The 17,010-nt window shown below is 34.9% G+C and overlaps 1 protein-coding gene across 1 annotated transcript; it reads right to left on the reverse strand.

Moving 5' to 3' along the window:
* Window positions 1-284: 284 nt before the first annotated feature.
* Window positions 285-15,381, reverse strand: LOC100244760 (rhodanese-like/PpiC domain-containing protein 12, chloroplastic). Its single transcript, XM_002276502.5, has 8 exons — window positions 14,770-15,381; window positions 13,438-13,554; window positions 13,162-13,253; window positions 10,314-10,414; window positions 10,091-10,201; window positions 3,136-3,244; window positions 798-848; window positions 285-592 (listed from the first exon to the last, which is right to left on the reverse strand). Exons 1-8 carry the CDS (start codon window positions 14,996-14,998, stop codon window positions 512-514), a joined length of 891 nt encoding a protein of 296 aa, XP_002276538.1. The 5' UTR covers window positions 14,999-15,381; the 3' UTR covers window positions 285-511.
* Between the last annotated feature and the right edge of the window lie 1,629 nt (window positions 15,382-17,010).

Raw genomic sequence — 17,010 nt, forward strand, 5'->3', positions numbered from 1 at the left:
TTCTCATGGTCATTGCTAGGATGCTAACGCCTAAACATTATAACCTCTGAAGGATGCTACTGCTACCTGTATGCTGTTCTTTTCAGTAAAACTGCATATCCAGTGACAGCAGCCACACCAACTCAGGGGGAACAACCTCACATAAAAAAATAAAAATAAAAAGGAAAGAAAGAAAGAAAATCTTGCCGCTATCTCATCCAGAAAATTACCTGCAATTCATCTTGTCACTGTAACTCTATCAGCCAATTCTATGGCAGTGTGACAACTACTTACCATAGGAAAAATCAAGGAAAACCAACTCCATCTGGTATTAAAACTACTGTTATCCTCATCAAATTTTCTGCAGGAGTTAGATCATTACTCAGTAACAAAAATGGAACTGTTCCATCACCGAGACTCGACCATTACCCAGGGAGCTGTGAAAATTTTATGGGAACTTTCAAGTTTCAGTAGGGTACATACATGGTGATTCAAAAATAATAAAGACGAAGAAGATGAGCAACTTCATATTTTAGTAAGTGGGGATTGAAGGATCAGCCTTGGTAGCATACGCATGAATTCCTCCAGACACATTGAATACTCGCTTAAAACCCTGAACATGTGGAATTAAGTCAGCCAAAGGAGGGACCCATCATCTCTACCACATTGACTCAAAACCAGTAAACCCGTATAGGAGAATGTCAGGTTCACTGAATACTTGTTCTAAAGTAACCATTTTAAAATTCAAGTGCTACAAAGAAATAAAATGAAAGAATTTAGGTTTCCATGTGGTTTGTACTAAGAAGAAAATATTTTACCTGTGTCTGCAACCACTTGGCAACCTGTAATGACCGCATGCCATGGTGACACTGGATAAAATTTGTGTTAGTGCTTTACCAAAAGACTAAACAATAGATTAGGATATTACTGCACATGAAATACAAAGGAAATCCACAACATGAACACTATAGAAGATATGTGATGAACATGTCCAACCAAACTCACCATTCAAGTCCAATTAAAAGATCCTCAAAGTTGAACCACAAACTAGTGACAGAACACATCCATCTCTATGTAAGCACAGGTCAAAGTGAGCATGAGAATGGCAGCAAAAACAAGAGTGTGAGAGCAGCTATTTGAGGACAACATAGGGTCTAAAGCATCTCCCCAGCATCCAAGTGTACACCTTACCAATTTGCACATGACTGTGCGAAACTTATATTTTTGGACAAAAGGGTGTATCTGTTATCCAATAACTTACAATATTCAATAAAATAAAAATCAACTTACATTCCTTTGCTTCTTCTACCCAGTACAATGGTTCTAAGTTTTACTGTGTCTGGGAACAAGGGTTCTTAATATGATAATATCTGACTAGCAACAACCACATGTAAGAGTTAGGTTGGAGAAAATTCATGACTCTCTCTCTTATTTAGTTGACTTCAGCAGTTTGCAAATAAGTTTTCCAAAATTCCTTTTTGATAGGAAACAAGCACTTCATTAATATAGAAGAAAGATACAAGGATGACCTATTATTCGAGCCAAAAGTAAAAAGATCACTAGCAAGAGGGAAAGGACATGCAGAGAACCCAACAAAGGAATCTGAGAGACCCTAAGTCCAAAACCAACTCAGCAGGCATGAATACCCCACAAAAGACTATCTGTGAAACTCTAAGCATTGCCAACTGATCCCTTACCTAGCAAGGTGCCCCACAGATCCAAAAGAAAGTGAGAAAGAGCAAGCTAACCCTTCAAAGATCAATAATTTACAACTTGATATATCCGAGACATTATCATATCTCATTGGTAGCAGTGTCAAAAGAGACTTTTTTTTATAAGTCAGTGTCTATATATAAACTCTACTCCTTGAAAATAATTATCCTTGGTTTGAATTTTACCCTTGCTGTTTTACAAAGAAAACTACTGTTGAAGGAATTGGAACATTGACACCAAGTGCATGATGGATAAAAACCTCCAAGCAACAATGAAAAGAAATAGCCTGTCAAATACCTTCCTTTTACCTACTAGGCTTTAGTCACATATAATATTATTAATGCAGACCTTACACCACAAATGCCAACTCCTTGCATTCAACCAAGGAGATCAACAAAACCAATCCACTTTCTGGTGTTTTTTGTACTCTATTTGTCTAACCATGTCTTAAAAGATGATTCAAAATTATCTTAATGGAATTTTAGGGCTGAGAACATGTGTTTCAATTTTTTTTCCCTCCTCTCCTTGTGGCCTATCAGTGGCGTCAAACAGTTTGAAAGTCAATCACCACCTAGAGGACATGACCATTAAATAGATGAAGCATTATATAAAAGAATACCATAGAAGTGACCATCTTAGAACAAACCAACCAGAGGGCATGAAGGTGTGTTTGAAAAGCAACACTACAAGTAGCACAAAGCAAGCGATGACCATCTCAGGAAGCCCAAAAGTCACCCTCGAGAAGTCAACTCTACCACTCAAATACCCATATAAAAAAAATAACCACAAGAAGTGGAAGAAAGCAAAAAATTAGAAAGGATACATACTCCAAAATAATAGATTTCAAAATGAAAAAAAAAAAAAAAAAAAATTGTATCAATTTAAAGCAGTCTTTCTTTAGAACTTAGAAGACCACTTCATTAACAAGGAATGAGGAAGAATGCTTACTCCTTATGAAATACTCAACAGTCAACACTAATGCAAGGAAGACCTCACCTTTAAAAAAGTAGCTGCATTAAATGCGTGGATGAAAAGGTATAATTTTTGGGGTTGGGCTAAAGTGTACATTGATATGGAGTCGAATTCCCTTATAGGTTTCTTGGAGTGGATAGCTTCCAAGTAGGGGTTGGGTTCTTTTGTTTTTTGGGTTAGGGTTTGTAGCCTTGTATACTCCCTGTATGCTCTTTGGCTTTTTGCCTTCGTTAATATAATCGTTTACTTATCAAAAATAAATAAATAAATAAATGCGTGGATGAAAATGTTGCAGGCTCGAATATGAAGAAAAAAGCATATTCAAATTCTTATTATGCATGTTATCTTCCAACATAAACAAATTTTTTTATTTATTACCAGATGTCACACCTTTCTCATCATTAGAAAGCTAAACCTTCTTCACCAATTGACCAAAAAATAAATAAATAAATAAGTGAAGTGAGTGCTCACCATAAGATAAGTATCCTTCTCAGGATCAAATTTAGTGGTTATTTCTGGTCCCCAGTTCCCAAATTGTTGGAGGGGAAGAACCTGAAAACCTGGCAATGACGCTTGAGCCCTGCATCAAACATGGTTAGAGCAGAAAATGCACAAAAAAAATGGAAAAAAAATATATCAATTAAGTAAAAAAAAAAAAAAAAGGAAAACAAAACAAACAAAAGCACAGTTGGGAAAAATTTTAAGAGAGTTTCAGCCCTCTCCCTCACTGCTCAACATTTTGTGAGTAAGCAAAAATACAATTCCATAAATGATAAAGATCATTCCCTTGTGCAGTTGTGGAAGCCTTGAATGCCACCACTTTGTATTTCCTGCTATTTAAATAATTCTAAGATTATCAAATAACAAACTTATATATATATATATATATATATATATATATATATATATATATATATGGAGCCTTTCCTACAATGTATTCCCTTATTGTCATTCAAGTTCGTTCTTGACATTCCATTAAGTATCGCCAAAATTTCTTGTAGAATCTTATCATCACCATAGGATTTCCAAAATTTTCAAACTATTTTACCAATCTATTATAATACATAGAAAAACCACTAGAAGAACAAATCCCATAAAATGATGGGGAGAAAGACCAATCATTTCAAGTTTATTCTAGACATAGACGTAAAGGATGATAAAGATTCCTATACAATGATAAAGATTCCTATTTGCTTTAAAATTAGGGTATTCTCATTAAAATTAGCCTTTTTAATTTTCATCCCATTCATATCACTTTAATTTAATTTTCCAACTCGGGTTAAAATTGTACTTCCATTACTATTAGTATCTTCAATTGCTTATAAATAGGGATCATGATAACAATGGGAGATCATTATTAATTTTGAAAAATATTCAAAAGAAAAAATTGTGTCTTTTCTCTCTCTCCTAATTCTCTCCTAGTTTCTCATCTAATTTCTCCTTCTATTTTATCTAATCCTTTTTTTAGCCAAATTTCTCTTCTTGATAAAAAAAAAAATTAAAAAAAAAAAAAAACAGTGCTTTCATTGTCCTACATCAATTTGGAATCGAAGGAAATTGATCAATAAAATAATAATAACAAGAGAACCTATGAGAGGAAGTAAAGCCCAAAATGACACAATCAATAACGATCCTAATGATGGAATAGAAGAAATGGGTGTGAATAACCCATTCATGCCAAAATGAAGGAAGGTTTACCATAGGCCCTTTAGTCAGTCTATTAGGCATGTGCTTTAGAGAAATTTGCTAAAGCCACATAATAATTCAAGTGATATAACTAAAAAGGAAGTAGGTGCCTCTAGTTATGATGGATGGTCAGACCCTACATTAGCTGATCTTGAGGATTGCTTTGAATGGTATGATTTGTCAAACACCCAACGCATTTACTTCACCAAAATGAAACTTGTTGGTTCTGCAGAGCAATATTGGCAAAGTCTCTAGTCTAATTTAGAGCATTTAAGTGAAGAATCAATCACCCTTTGGGCTGAAACAAAACAAAGATTGAAAGAAAAATATCTCCCTACATATTGCAAGAGGCAGTTGCTAGATTAGTGGAGAAACCTTAGGCAACCTTTAGTGTGACCGACTACTTAGCTCACTTTGAGGAGTTCCAGTTGAGATGCAATGTGAGAGAGGAATCCAGATTAACTACAGAAAAATTCATCAACAGATTGAGATTAGAAATTAAAAAGAGGTAAACCTTCATTCTCTTGAAACTTCAAGGGACACCTATCACAAGGCTTTAGAGATTGAGAGATACCTTAGGGTTCCTAACAAAAGACATGATTTCTCAAATGAGGAGTCTTATCATTCTCGAAGTTTATCTTTATTTTTTTAATTTTTTATTTTTATTTTTTATTTTTTATTTTTTTTTGATAGACTTTCTCAAAGTTTATCTTAGAATAGGATAGCCAGCAATTTTAAGGCTACTAGAGGTTTTAAAGCAGTCAAATTACTTCATGTGGCACTAACAATACAAGGCAAAGAGTGAACAATAATAGGGGCAGAGAGTTAGTTTCAACTAATCCTCAGTCTAGTGGTTCCAACAACGGGTGTCACCATTGTCATGGTAGGGGTCATGTAGTGTCATGTCATCCGCATTACACCCTAATCATAGAACAAGAGCACAAGGATTCACAAGAAGGTGAAGCTAGTGATCAAGTTTATGAACCCCCTTGATTATGTGTCTGATATTGAAAAAGAAATGGGCTAACTATGACACCCACATTAGTGTCATGTAGTGTATTTTATCCACTTCGATGGATAGCAATGAGTTTTAAGGCACCTGTATTTTTCACACTTATATTAAATGTGGGGATAAAATTTGCAAGCTCATTCTTGATAGTGCAACTTTATGACTGTGATTTCTAAAGCTGTTGTTGCTAGGACAAAACGTCAACCTGAGCATAGTTATGAGGGTTATGACACAGGTTTTATCCTTTCATAAGAAATTTCCTAATGGTCTATTTTGATGATATTTTGATCTATAGTCAGTCTCAAAAGAAGCATTTAGATCATCTTAGGGAGGTGTTTGAAACTTCAAGAGCTAAAGAATTTTATGTCAACCTTAAGAAATGTTTCTTCATTCAATCCCACGTGATCTTTGTAAGATTGATAACCTCCTCAAGAAGCTGATCCTCAGAAACTTAGAGCTATTAGAGAGTTGCCTGAGCCTACGACTATTTTTGATGTTCGTAGTTTTCATGGATAAGCCATTTTCTATAGGTGATTCATCAGGGATTTAATACTTCAGTGGCTCCCATTACCAATTGCATGAGAAAAGGGAAGTTTCATTGGAATGAAGCTGTAAGAAAAGCATTTGAGGAGATAAAATGCAAAATGAATAAGGCAAATGTCTTAAGCCATCTGAATTTTTCAAAAGTCTTTGAGGTGGCATGCAATGCACCAAATGTTGGCATAGATGGTCTCTTAAGTTAAGAAGGTCGTCCTATAGCATATTTCAGTGAGAAACTCAAAAAGGCTAAATAGAGCTATTCCACTTATGGAAAAGTGATTAGTGCTAAATATGGAGCGGAAGAAGGTGGGTGGTGGTCCAATGAAGCTAGAGGTGGGAATGGAGTCAGTCTTTGGAAATTCATTAGGAAGGAATGGAACACTTTCTTCAGGTGTTTTTCTTTTAAAGTGGGAAATGGAAAGAGAGTGAAGTTGTGGGTAGATAAGTGGTGTGGGGATAAACCGTTGTATGTTTCTTTCCCCTCTTTATTTGCTTCATATGTTGCAAAAGAGGCTTAGATGGCGGATCTTTGGGTACAACATGGGGAGAACGGTCATTGGAACCCTCGCTTCTCACGACCTTTGAATGATTGGGAAGTGGATGAAGTTGGGGATTTATTTGTCAAGTTGCAAGGAAAGGCAGTTGATATGGCGAAGGAAGATAAGATGGTGTGGATGAACTTGCACAATCTTAATTTCTCTGTGAAGCTCTTATAAGCCGCTTTGGAATCGAGGGTTATTATGTCTTTTCCAAGGCAAGTAATTTGGAATTTGTGGGTCCCTTCGAAAGTTAATTTTTTTGCATGGGAGGCAATTTGGGGAAAAGTTTTGACTTTAGATCAACTTCAAAAGAGAGGGTGGTCTTTGATCAATAGGTGTTTTTTTTGCAAAGAAGAAGAAGAATCCATAAATCACATCTTCCTTCATTGCTTTCTGGTTAAGTTCCTTTGGCAACTGGTATTTGATCTCTTTGGTATTCATTAGGTGCAAGCCACTACAATAAAAGAGGCTCTTTTAGGGCAGCATGGTTTTTTTGTGAGTAAAAGGAGGAAAAAGGTTTGAAGAGCAATTCCTTTATATCTCTTTTGGACAGTTTGGAAAGAAAGAAATCTCATGATGTTTGAGAATAAAGATCATTCAATTCAGTTTTTGAAGATGTTCTTTTCACAAAATTTGTTTGTTTGGGTAAAGCAATATATAGAGATTGATTCTTAGTCTTTATTTGATTTCTTTAAGTGGTTGGTTTGGTTAAGGGCAGCAGTTATTGTTGGGGTTCTTTTCTTTTTTCTGTGCTTTAAGACACTTTTTGTATACGTCTTGTGTACTTTGGAGTGTTCTTGGGGGATTTTTATTTTTTAATGCATTTGATTTTATTTATCAAAAAAAAAAAAAAAAAGATTGTGCAAGCTCTTCGTCATTGGAGGTATTATATATTGCCTAAAGAATTTGTGTTGTACTATGACCATCAAATAAGGTATCTTAGTTCTCAAAGAAACTTGAATGTCAAACATGCTAGATGGATAAGGTTTCTTCAAGAAAGCTCATTTGTTCTCCACCATCATGAAATAACTAAAAATAAAGTTGTCAATGTCCTTAGTCAAGTAGTGGCCATTTTATAGGCTATAAGTGTCCATGTGGCTAGATTTGAGAGAATGAATGATGAGCATCTTACTTATCCTGATTTTGGTGACATTCGTCAAGAAATTCAAGATGGCCATCGTCGAGATCACGTTTATTTTATCATTCATGATGGCTACTTATTTAGAGGATATAAGTTATGCATTCCTCATACTTCTATTCGGGATTTCTTGATTTGGGAGTTGCATAGTAGAGGCCTATCCGGTTACTTTGGCAAAGATAAAACTATTCCTTTGATAGAGGATAGGTTTTATTAGCCTCCCTTGGAAAAAGATATTGCAAAAATTGTGTCATGGTGTTAAACTCATCAACTAGCTAAGGGAAAGAGAAGAAACACTAGTTTGTACATGCCTTTACCTATACCACACACCCCTTGGAGAAACCTTAGTATGGATGTTGTTCTTAGGTTGTCGAAAACAGCTCAAGGACATGATTCGTTTTTTGTTGCATAGATAGGCTTTTAAAGATGGCACGTTTTATTCCTTGTAACAAAATAGTCAATATCTTACATACAGGCTTATAGCCAAATTATTCTTTAAGGAATGGCTTCATGGGTTTACTCACTTCCACAATATCTTATAGGGATATCAAATTTGTTAGTTATTTTTGGAAGACTGTTGGGAAATGTCTCAAATTCCTAATTGGTATAGATTCCTTTTTGTAAAGAATATCGTATAGAATATTTTCTATATACATATGTCATTGCAATATTAGATTTTCTTACAGAATAAGAAAAGTTATTAGGAATATCTTTATAAATATTTTAGATCATAAGGGGAAAAGGTTAGGAGACGGAAATGGTCTTATGAAGACTATACGTGATGGATAAAGATGTGAGGAAGAATGAGAGATACCTAGTGGAGCAAGGGAGCAAGGGAGCGAGGGAGCTCGTGTACCTGTGTGTGGATTATTTTATTGTTGTGTTCTTGAACTAATATGTTTACATTAAAGCTTCCACCTATACCACGAAGACACTTTAGAGAACTTTTGGCACCAATCTAAAATTTTCATCAGCCTTTCATCCTCAAATTGATAGTCAAATTGAAGTTCTTAACCATAGTTTAGGAGACTTTCTTAGGCATCCTGTTAGAGAGAAACAAGGTAATTGGGATTTGATACTGCAAAAAGCAGAGTTTGCCTATAACAATTCTATTAACTATTATACAAGTAAATAGCCATTTGAGGTTGTTTATGGTCAATCTCCTTGTCTATGTATTAATCTCATCCCTTTATCATATGAATCTAGACTTTGTATACTTGTTAAACCCTTTATTGATTACATTCATGATCTCTATGCTGATATACAACCTAAAATTACATTAAGCAATGAAAATTATAAACTTGCTATTAATGTGCATCATAAAAATCAAGAATTTAATTAAGGGGATTATGTCATGATTTGTATTTTCACCCTGAGAGATAACCCAAACATTCCTTCAACAAGTTGTTTGCTATAGCAAATGAACCTTTTTGCATCATTCACAAACTTGGGTCTAATGCATATTTATTTGACTTACCTGGTGATATGAATATTAGCCTAATTTTCAATGTGAAGGACATGTTTCTTTATCGCTGCACTTTTGAGCATCCTATTTCATCAGATGTATCTTTATAGGTCAAATTACAACTTTAAAGGTTCCCAAGCCTTCACCATTTCAATAGCCATACATGAAGCAAATAAAGGATATGCTAGATGATGAAGTTATTGGATTTTCTCATGGTGGATATCACCGTTACCTTGTCAAATGGCAAGATCAACAAGTCTCTCATGCGACTTGTATTACATGTGAAAAGTTTCAAGGGCTTGATCCTAATCTTCTTGAAGAGCATCATACCCATAACTCATCAAAGTCAAGTCTTTTTCCATCAGGGAGAATCGATGGGGATCAAAACCACTCATTTCAATTTTATTTTAGACATAAAGGATGATAAGGATTCCATTCGCACTCAACTTTATAATTAGGATTTCTATACTTTAAAATTAGCTTTTAAATTCAGCACCAATTCTTTTATCACTTTAGTTTAATATTTCAACTAAGATTGAAAGTATATCTCCTTTAGGATTAGTGTGTCCAATTGCTCATAAATAGAGTTGATTATAACAATGAGAGATCATTATTAATTTTGAGAAATATTCAAAGATTTGTCTTTTCTCTTTCTCATTGTTCTCACCTAATTATCCTGCCCATCAAATTCCTTTCCCAACCCAATTTCTCTTCTACATAAAAGAAGTACTTCTTCCATTATCCTTCATCAGACAACACAATTAGTTTCATAAAAGAAGTACTTCAATTCAAGTACTTCCAAACAAATTTACAACAATAATAATAGTAATTATTGTTGTCCCACAAGATAAACCTCAATAAGGGGTTTCAAAAACCACCAAACAAAAAATTTTAAAAACTAAAAGGAGTTCTTAAAAAAACCCCACAGCTTTTATTATTAGGACTCAATGATTAATGCTTAATTATTTGGAATATATATATTTAACCTTCAATTGTCTAATTTAGTTTCATAGAAGTAGAAAAATGAAAAATGGAAAATGAGAACATACACTTCCTCAGGTTCTCGAACATCAATCAACTGAACCTCTTCAAAAAAATTGGGATCTTGCATTTTTGCATGAAGCTCCACAGGTTGAATGTCTTGAAGTAATGATTCTTCCCTAGAGGCACAAATTCAAATGCACAAAGATACAAGTGTGTGGAAGTGATGTCAGCACTTTCATTACTTCATCAAATGAGCTGTTCACCTTCAGATAGGTTTACAAAACATACCTTTCAGATATAACTTGCAACAAGTGCCATCCAAATTTTGTTTTACACCTTACAACTTTGTTTAAAGGTGCCTTAAATGCAGCCTCCTCAAACTCTGGTACCTGGAATATTTCATGTGAACAGCCAAGAATATTTCTTGAGTAACCCATTGCGCTCAAGAACTAAATGATATTATTAAATACTAAAGGTGCTGATATTGCAACATTTCATTTTAGGATCCGAGGGAACACATCCTCAAATTCAATCAAAAACCTCTAAAAAAAATTAATAAAAGAGAAAAAAATCCCAGCACCAGGAAATCATTTGTTACCTATCAAAAAAAAAGGCATTAGGAAATCATTTTATAGGTATTTTTTTCTGAGACATGAACCTAGAACTTCCTACATCCCCACCCCAACCCCTTCCCACTCAAATACAACATCAGGAAATGTAATTCCTAGTGTTCCATAAGTCAGATGTGACTATCAAAGATAGTATTCACTTGTTTGCCAGAATATGTCATCAGCAACATCAGAATCCTAAACTAAAGGGGCCTTTTCCAAGATGCATGTCCCATGTGCAAATTAGGACCACAAGTAGAAACCATATATAATCTAAACTTGATCTACTAGGTTTCTTACAGTCCATTGAAAAGAAAAAGAAAAGAAGTCCCACCATTCATTGTTAAACTTCTTTTTGCTTGTTCTAAATGTGGTCAAAGATGTATTAAAGAAAACAAAAAAAAAAAGGATGTTTAAGTAAATAAAGGGCTCTTGTGTCCAATATTCACTTTAATAAAAAGAAAATACTAGAGAGAGAGAGAGAGAACAACAAACATTGTTAAAAGCTTTGATTGTGGAAGGTGTCAACTACCATATATCGTACAAAGTATCTAGGATAGATTCCCACCTTCATTATGGTTTGGGGACTGTGTAGCATATGTTCTATGGGAAAAATAAATAAATAAAGAAGGGAAAGAAAGGGGAACAGAAAGCACCAATCACCATAGACATCTAGTTTCCAAAATGATAGAAGATAAAAGGGCCACACCAATCATGCATCCTATGCCATTCCTAAGGCTTTTCCTTTTCTTTCTTTTTGGCATATTGGTTGATATTCTTAACACCCTAAGACATTTACATCCCACTTGTTTCTATCTCCTTTCCTGGATATTTTATTTCTTTGATTCAACATGTCCCTTTAGTCCTAGGGCCTTTGGCACAGTGGTCTAGGTTCTTAACACCCTAGGACATCTATACCCTCTTATTCCTCCATTACTAGATCTTCTCCCTCTTCACTATGATCCTCTTTTCTTTTTCTGAATTTTTTTTTTTATAGATAAAGAAGATGTATTATAAATAAAAAAGGTATACATATTGTATACAAAATAGCCACAATACCCAAAAGGATTTTCTGACTTCTTGCACACTTTTTCTCTCATTCATCATCATTTGGAAGTTCATAAGTCTTCTCAGCCCAGTTCATGGGTGTGTTGGCTCATGGAAGTTCACATTGCAGTTGCATCCTTCACCATGATTCCTTTCTTTCTATGACAATTTCTTCCATTATTTTGTAGAAATTAGATGGATATTAAGGGTTGTTTGGCATATTACTTTTGTTTATGGTTTGATTAAGTTTCTACAAGGTAACTGATTGACTTCAAGTTGAACTCTGTACAAAATATTTTGTAATGGATTAATAGTATCAAGCATTTAAAAACACCTAGGCTGCTCTCTCATAGATCATGATATCAACAAAATTTAGTTAAAAAATTTCTTCTCAGTTTCTTATTTTGAAAGAGACCTAGCCCTTGCACATGTTACATCACAAGCATGCCAGAAATCCAGTATTCCCAGAGAACTGGCAATAATGTATAAGCCAATGAAGCAACCAAGTTGTAGCAAAATCAAATGAAGGTATAAAGATGCATATTCTTTGAATGGATAAAGCCTACCAATTCATTATCTCTCTACTTCATGTTCAAAGGAACTTCAAGAACAAACTAATAATTATTTACTTGTCCACACAATCACCAGCATTACCATCAACTTAAACCCTTAAAGTCAAATAACTTCTTTTTTTTGTGTAAAGCAAGAGAATATTATAAAAAAGAATCACTAACATAGCACCTCAAAAGTACACAAGAAGTATTAAAGACGCCACCAAAAGAACTTCAAAGCCAATCTCACATGCATGCATCAAGAAATTTCATGTAACTCTTGCTCGCTAACATGATGCCACCCCACACGTTACATAAATCTAGACATGCCTATGAAATTGCCTATTTATCATATTGCAAACACTAAATAAAACTTTCTTATATGGGTAGCCCACTCCATAAAGCATTCTTTTTTGGCTCGTGGGAACTAAAAAAATCTATTTGCCTGCCCCTCCGGAAACAATCTCTCAAGCATTGATAGTTATTATACGTTTCTTAATGTAACACCTCAAGGAGATCAAGTGACTATAGGGACCAAAAAGCACTACTAGATTTCAAAGTAGCAAATTCTATTTCAAATTTCGACCCAAAAAAAAACGTCTGAAATAAAATTTTCAAGTCCACCATACTTGCCACAATTAAAAATCAACAAGTTTACCCATGTTTTTTTATATGTCTCAGACCAGTATACACTTTCTAAATACACAATTATATGCAGTTCATAACAAACATCTAGCTTATATTATAATACAGGCTGAAAAGAAAATTATCAATCAACATGATAAAAGGAGTATCTGAATTATATTTGCCTTGGAAACTGGAGCAAATTCATTGATTTCAACTGAGGAAAAAAAATGAAAATAAATTTGAATTTAATCATCAAGATCCCCAAAAAGAGTAACATGACAATTTTCTGTCTCGGCAACATACCATTTGCCCCTTTCTCACCCATCCAAGCATTCCACCCTCTTCTTTGGACGGACAAATTGAGTACTCCACAGCCAGATCACTCAAATCCACTCCTGAATGTAACAAATAACATTGGAACATGATAAAAATAAATAAATAACATTAGAACAATAGAGCATTAGAAAAAATCAAGTCTAAGTGAGAAAAAGTGTGATGACCCCAAAATGGAAAGTTCAAACTTCAACTAAATACTTATAAATAAGTAAAATTTATTTACCAAAATCTGTGGAAACTAACCGCCAGAAATCCTCTGCTGAAGCTCCAATAGAAGCTTAAGGTCATCCTCCTTGACAAGCAAGTGCTGAACCAATATTTCCCTACCACTTCCAGTGTTGCCCCCAGAACTAAATGAAGCTGGAAAAGACTAGAAAGTTTGAAATTCTCATACAAAATTGAGAGAGAGAGAGAGAGAGAGAGAGAGAGAGATGATATAACAGTTAAGAAAGAAAACTCATAACAGTGTTCATTCAAAGCAATTAAGACTCACAAGAAACTGAGTGTTCCAATTTGATCTCATGGTTGCTCAAGCACAATTTTAAGGGTACCCTTAGTGCTTCTTTAAGGGTTGGGATTAAACTTAATTTCCAATAACTCTGTTTCATGTACCTATTTCTTTCTTGGAAATTCAAAGCTTTGTATTTGAGCAGTTCTACAACAATATATTCTAGGCACTTGCTTTTATGACTATTGAATTCTGTTGTCCATTTAATGTTGCCATTACAAAAACAAAAAGGGAAAAAAAGGGTCAGGCACTATTTGTTCTCCCACAGAACTAATTATGGACACAACCCTTTGTACTCTCCTCTGTTAGCTTTTCTGAAAGGCATTCAGTTAAACTTCAGAGAACAACTCTTCCTTGTTTCACAACCAAGCAACAGAAAAGTAAACCAAATCAACCATAAATACAAAAATAAAAAAAACAAAAAGAAACCCACTCAAATAAGCGCAATATATGTGGCGCTGAGTTTTTCATTCTCAATTTTCTCAGCAACCAAAATAGCAAAGAAAAGCTTGAAAAATGTATCTTCAATCAATAAAAAGGAAAGGAAAATAATTACAATCCATTTCATGACCAAATATGTATCTGGGTTTTTGCTCTGTTAAATATTCAATTAAGAACTAAAAGGAAACCCATCTTAAACTTCTCAAATTGACAGAAAAAAAATCTAAAATCTTTGTCTAAGTATGAATACATGAATAAAACATCGGTTACATGGAAAAACGAAAAACAATGTGTGTATGGTGGGCGTGCTCCACCAAACATTGAATTATGAGAATAAAAAAACCCATCTTAAATTTCTCCGATTAAAGCATAACAATCCAAAATTTTTGGTTCCTAGTCATATGAAAAAGAAACCAATTGATACGACATGGACTCAAGCGGCCCTAATTCAACTATCTGGCTGAGAAACCAGAACGATATAAACTATAAAACGCAAAAACTCAAAGTTTTCCTTCATTTTCTTTTCTTTTGCATCGGTATTCCCAGCAACTAAGCGAGAAACTACATGGAAATGAAAACCCACTAGTATCAAACAACGAAAAGTATGGAGAAACCAAAGGCTTTACCTCTGGGACATGGCTGAGCCACCATGGGAGGGAATCTCTTTAGGCCAAGAGAAAGAGGATAAGGTGAACTGGGTAGGAATGTTTTGGGGAGAAATGCGTGTAGAGAAGAAAATGAAGAGAATTTGCGAATGATTGAAGGGGATGTGAGGTTGAGAGTGGGAATCAAAGATAGTTTCAGTGCAACGAGAGCTGGAGATGCACCTGGTGGGAGATGAGCAGCTCTCAACATTGCTTTCTCTTTTGAAATCTCTTCTCCTCTTTCTGTGTGTCGAGAGTGAGGCTTCGGGTGACAAGTCCACAGATACGGAACACTCTATATGTGTATATGGGGATTGAGGGTTTTTTTAAAAGAAGAAAAAAATTACACTTCGAAACAATCAAAGATTCAAAGGAAATGATACAAAAATCTATGGTATAGGGTTTGTGTCATAGACTCATAGGGATCATGGTAATAATATTTTTGTAATTCACAAAAACCAGCATCACTCCATTTTAAATGGAAGAGAAACTTTTGTAGAATTTTCCATTGCAGAGTAATACTCATCTTTAGAAGGCATTGTTGTTATGTACCTTCCAATTAAGGGTGATAAATTGGGGGAAAGAATGTGATAGTTAATTGACCATCCTGATTTTAGGGCCTTTTAATTAGAGATAAATAATGTCTAGATTGTTGTATTATAAGTGAAAGGAAAAATCATTTATCTATTATGTTTTCTTCATAATTTTCATGAATAAAGTTTTATCAAATTTCTTTTTTCTTGATTTGTATCATTTGGCATCAAAGCAATGATCCTGCTTGCATCCCCATAACAAAAGGAACTAGAGGGCAAGAAACGAAGCAGATTGAAGAAACATTGAAGCAATTGTGACAATTCATATTCTCATTCTAAAGCTATCAATAGCAAATTCAAGCCTTGAAGGAGCTACGCAAATGGATGGTTACAACGACTCTAAATGATGATTAGATCAATAACTTTTCTATGACCTATTATCTAGATCATATCAAGACCTCACACCACAATGACAACAAGACAAACCTCAATCGTAACAACAACTTCCAAGCTTAGTACAATAAGATTGATTTTTCAAAATTTGCTAGAAGTGACTCTTAGGAATGGGTGTTCAAATGTGAAAGGTTTTTTCATCATGGAGCAATAGAAGATGACAATGTGAGGAAGGAGAGAGACATGAGAGGGGGAAAGTGTTGGTTTGCGATAAAGTCGAAGTTTCATTAGAGGAAGTTAGAGGGAAGCTAAGAGGTATCACTGTGGAGATGAGTAGAGGGTTCTCCTCCTGGATCAGATTCGGGATGGCAAGTTTGAGAAAAATTTTGGAAGGTCTTGAAGAATGTTGCAAGGAGGAAAACAAAGGAAGATTAGTTAAAGTGTGGGAGGAAGATGGTAGAAAGTTCAGAGTGGAAAGACGTGAAAATGGGGCGAGGAGATACATCCTTTGTTCTGTTGTTGACATAGAGACTAAGAGATTTTGCTTAGTTATCCCCGAAGATAAGGGTTTGATAGGAGGTTGGGTCATTTTCGCTGAGAAACTTCAGGCTTTAGAGGTAGTTACTCAAGAGGAAGCAAAGTTTGAAGAAGCACTACAAGTTGATTCAAAGCCGAAAGTGGTGATAGTAGAAGGTAAGGCTGATGAGTGCCTTGGAAATAAGGTGGAGAGTGAGAAGAAGACCTTTATGGATGTGACTAAGGAGTCAACTAGAAGGCAAGGAGATGTTTTATGGCTACAGGTTGGAGGGAGAGGGTTGAGAAATAGGTAGGAAGGGCTGGGTCGGTGCCTTGTTGGAAGATGGGATGACGGGTCAATGGTGGAGACGGAGTTGTTTTCAATTAGAAAATGGGGAAAACGCAGTTGGAATATAAAAAATGGCATGAAAGTGTTGAGCATGGGAGGACATTTCATGTTGCTGAAGTTCGAAGATGAAGAGGAGGCAGAAAGAGTACTAAAGAGGGGGACGCGACGATTTAAAGACAAAATGCTGCAAATAGAGAGATGAAGCGAGAAGGCATGATGCTTGAAGATAGGAAGCCAAGCAAAAGAAGCTTGGATAAGAGTGGTGGGACTCCCACTTCATTGTTGGAGTGAAAAAATGTTTAAGAGAATTAGAGACTGTTGTGGAGGCTTTGTTGAGGTGGATGAAGAAATAAATATTGTTCTTAGTTTCAGTGGGCTAGAATTTTGGTGAAGAATAGGGGGATTTTTTTTTTTTTCTGAGAACTATGCATT

The sequence above is a fragment of the Vitis vinifera genome, chromosome 6 (assembly GCF_030704535.1).
Source record: "Vitis vinifera cultivar Pinot Noir 40024 chromosome 6, ASM3070453v1".
NCBI classification, from domain to species: Eukaryota; Viridiplantae; Streptophyta; class Magnoliopsida; order Vitales; family Vitaceae; genus Vitis; species Vitis vinifera.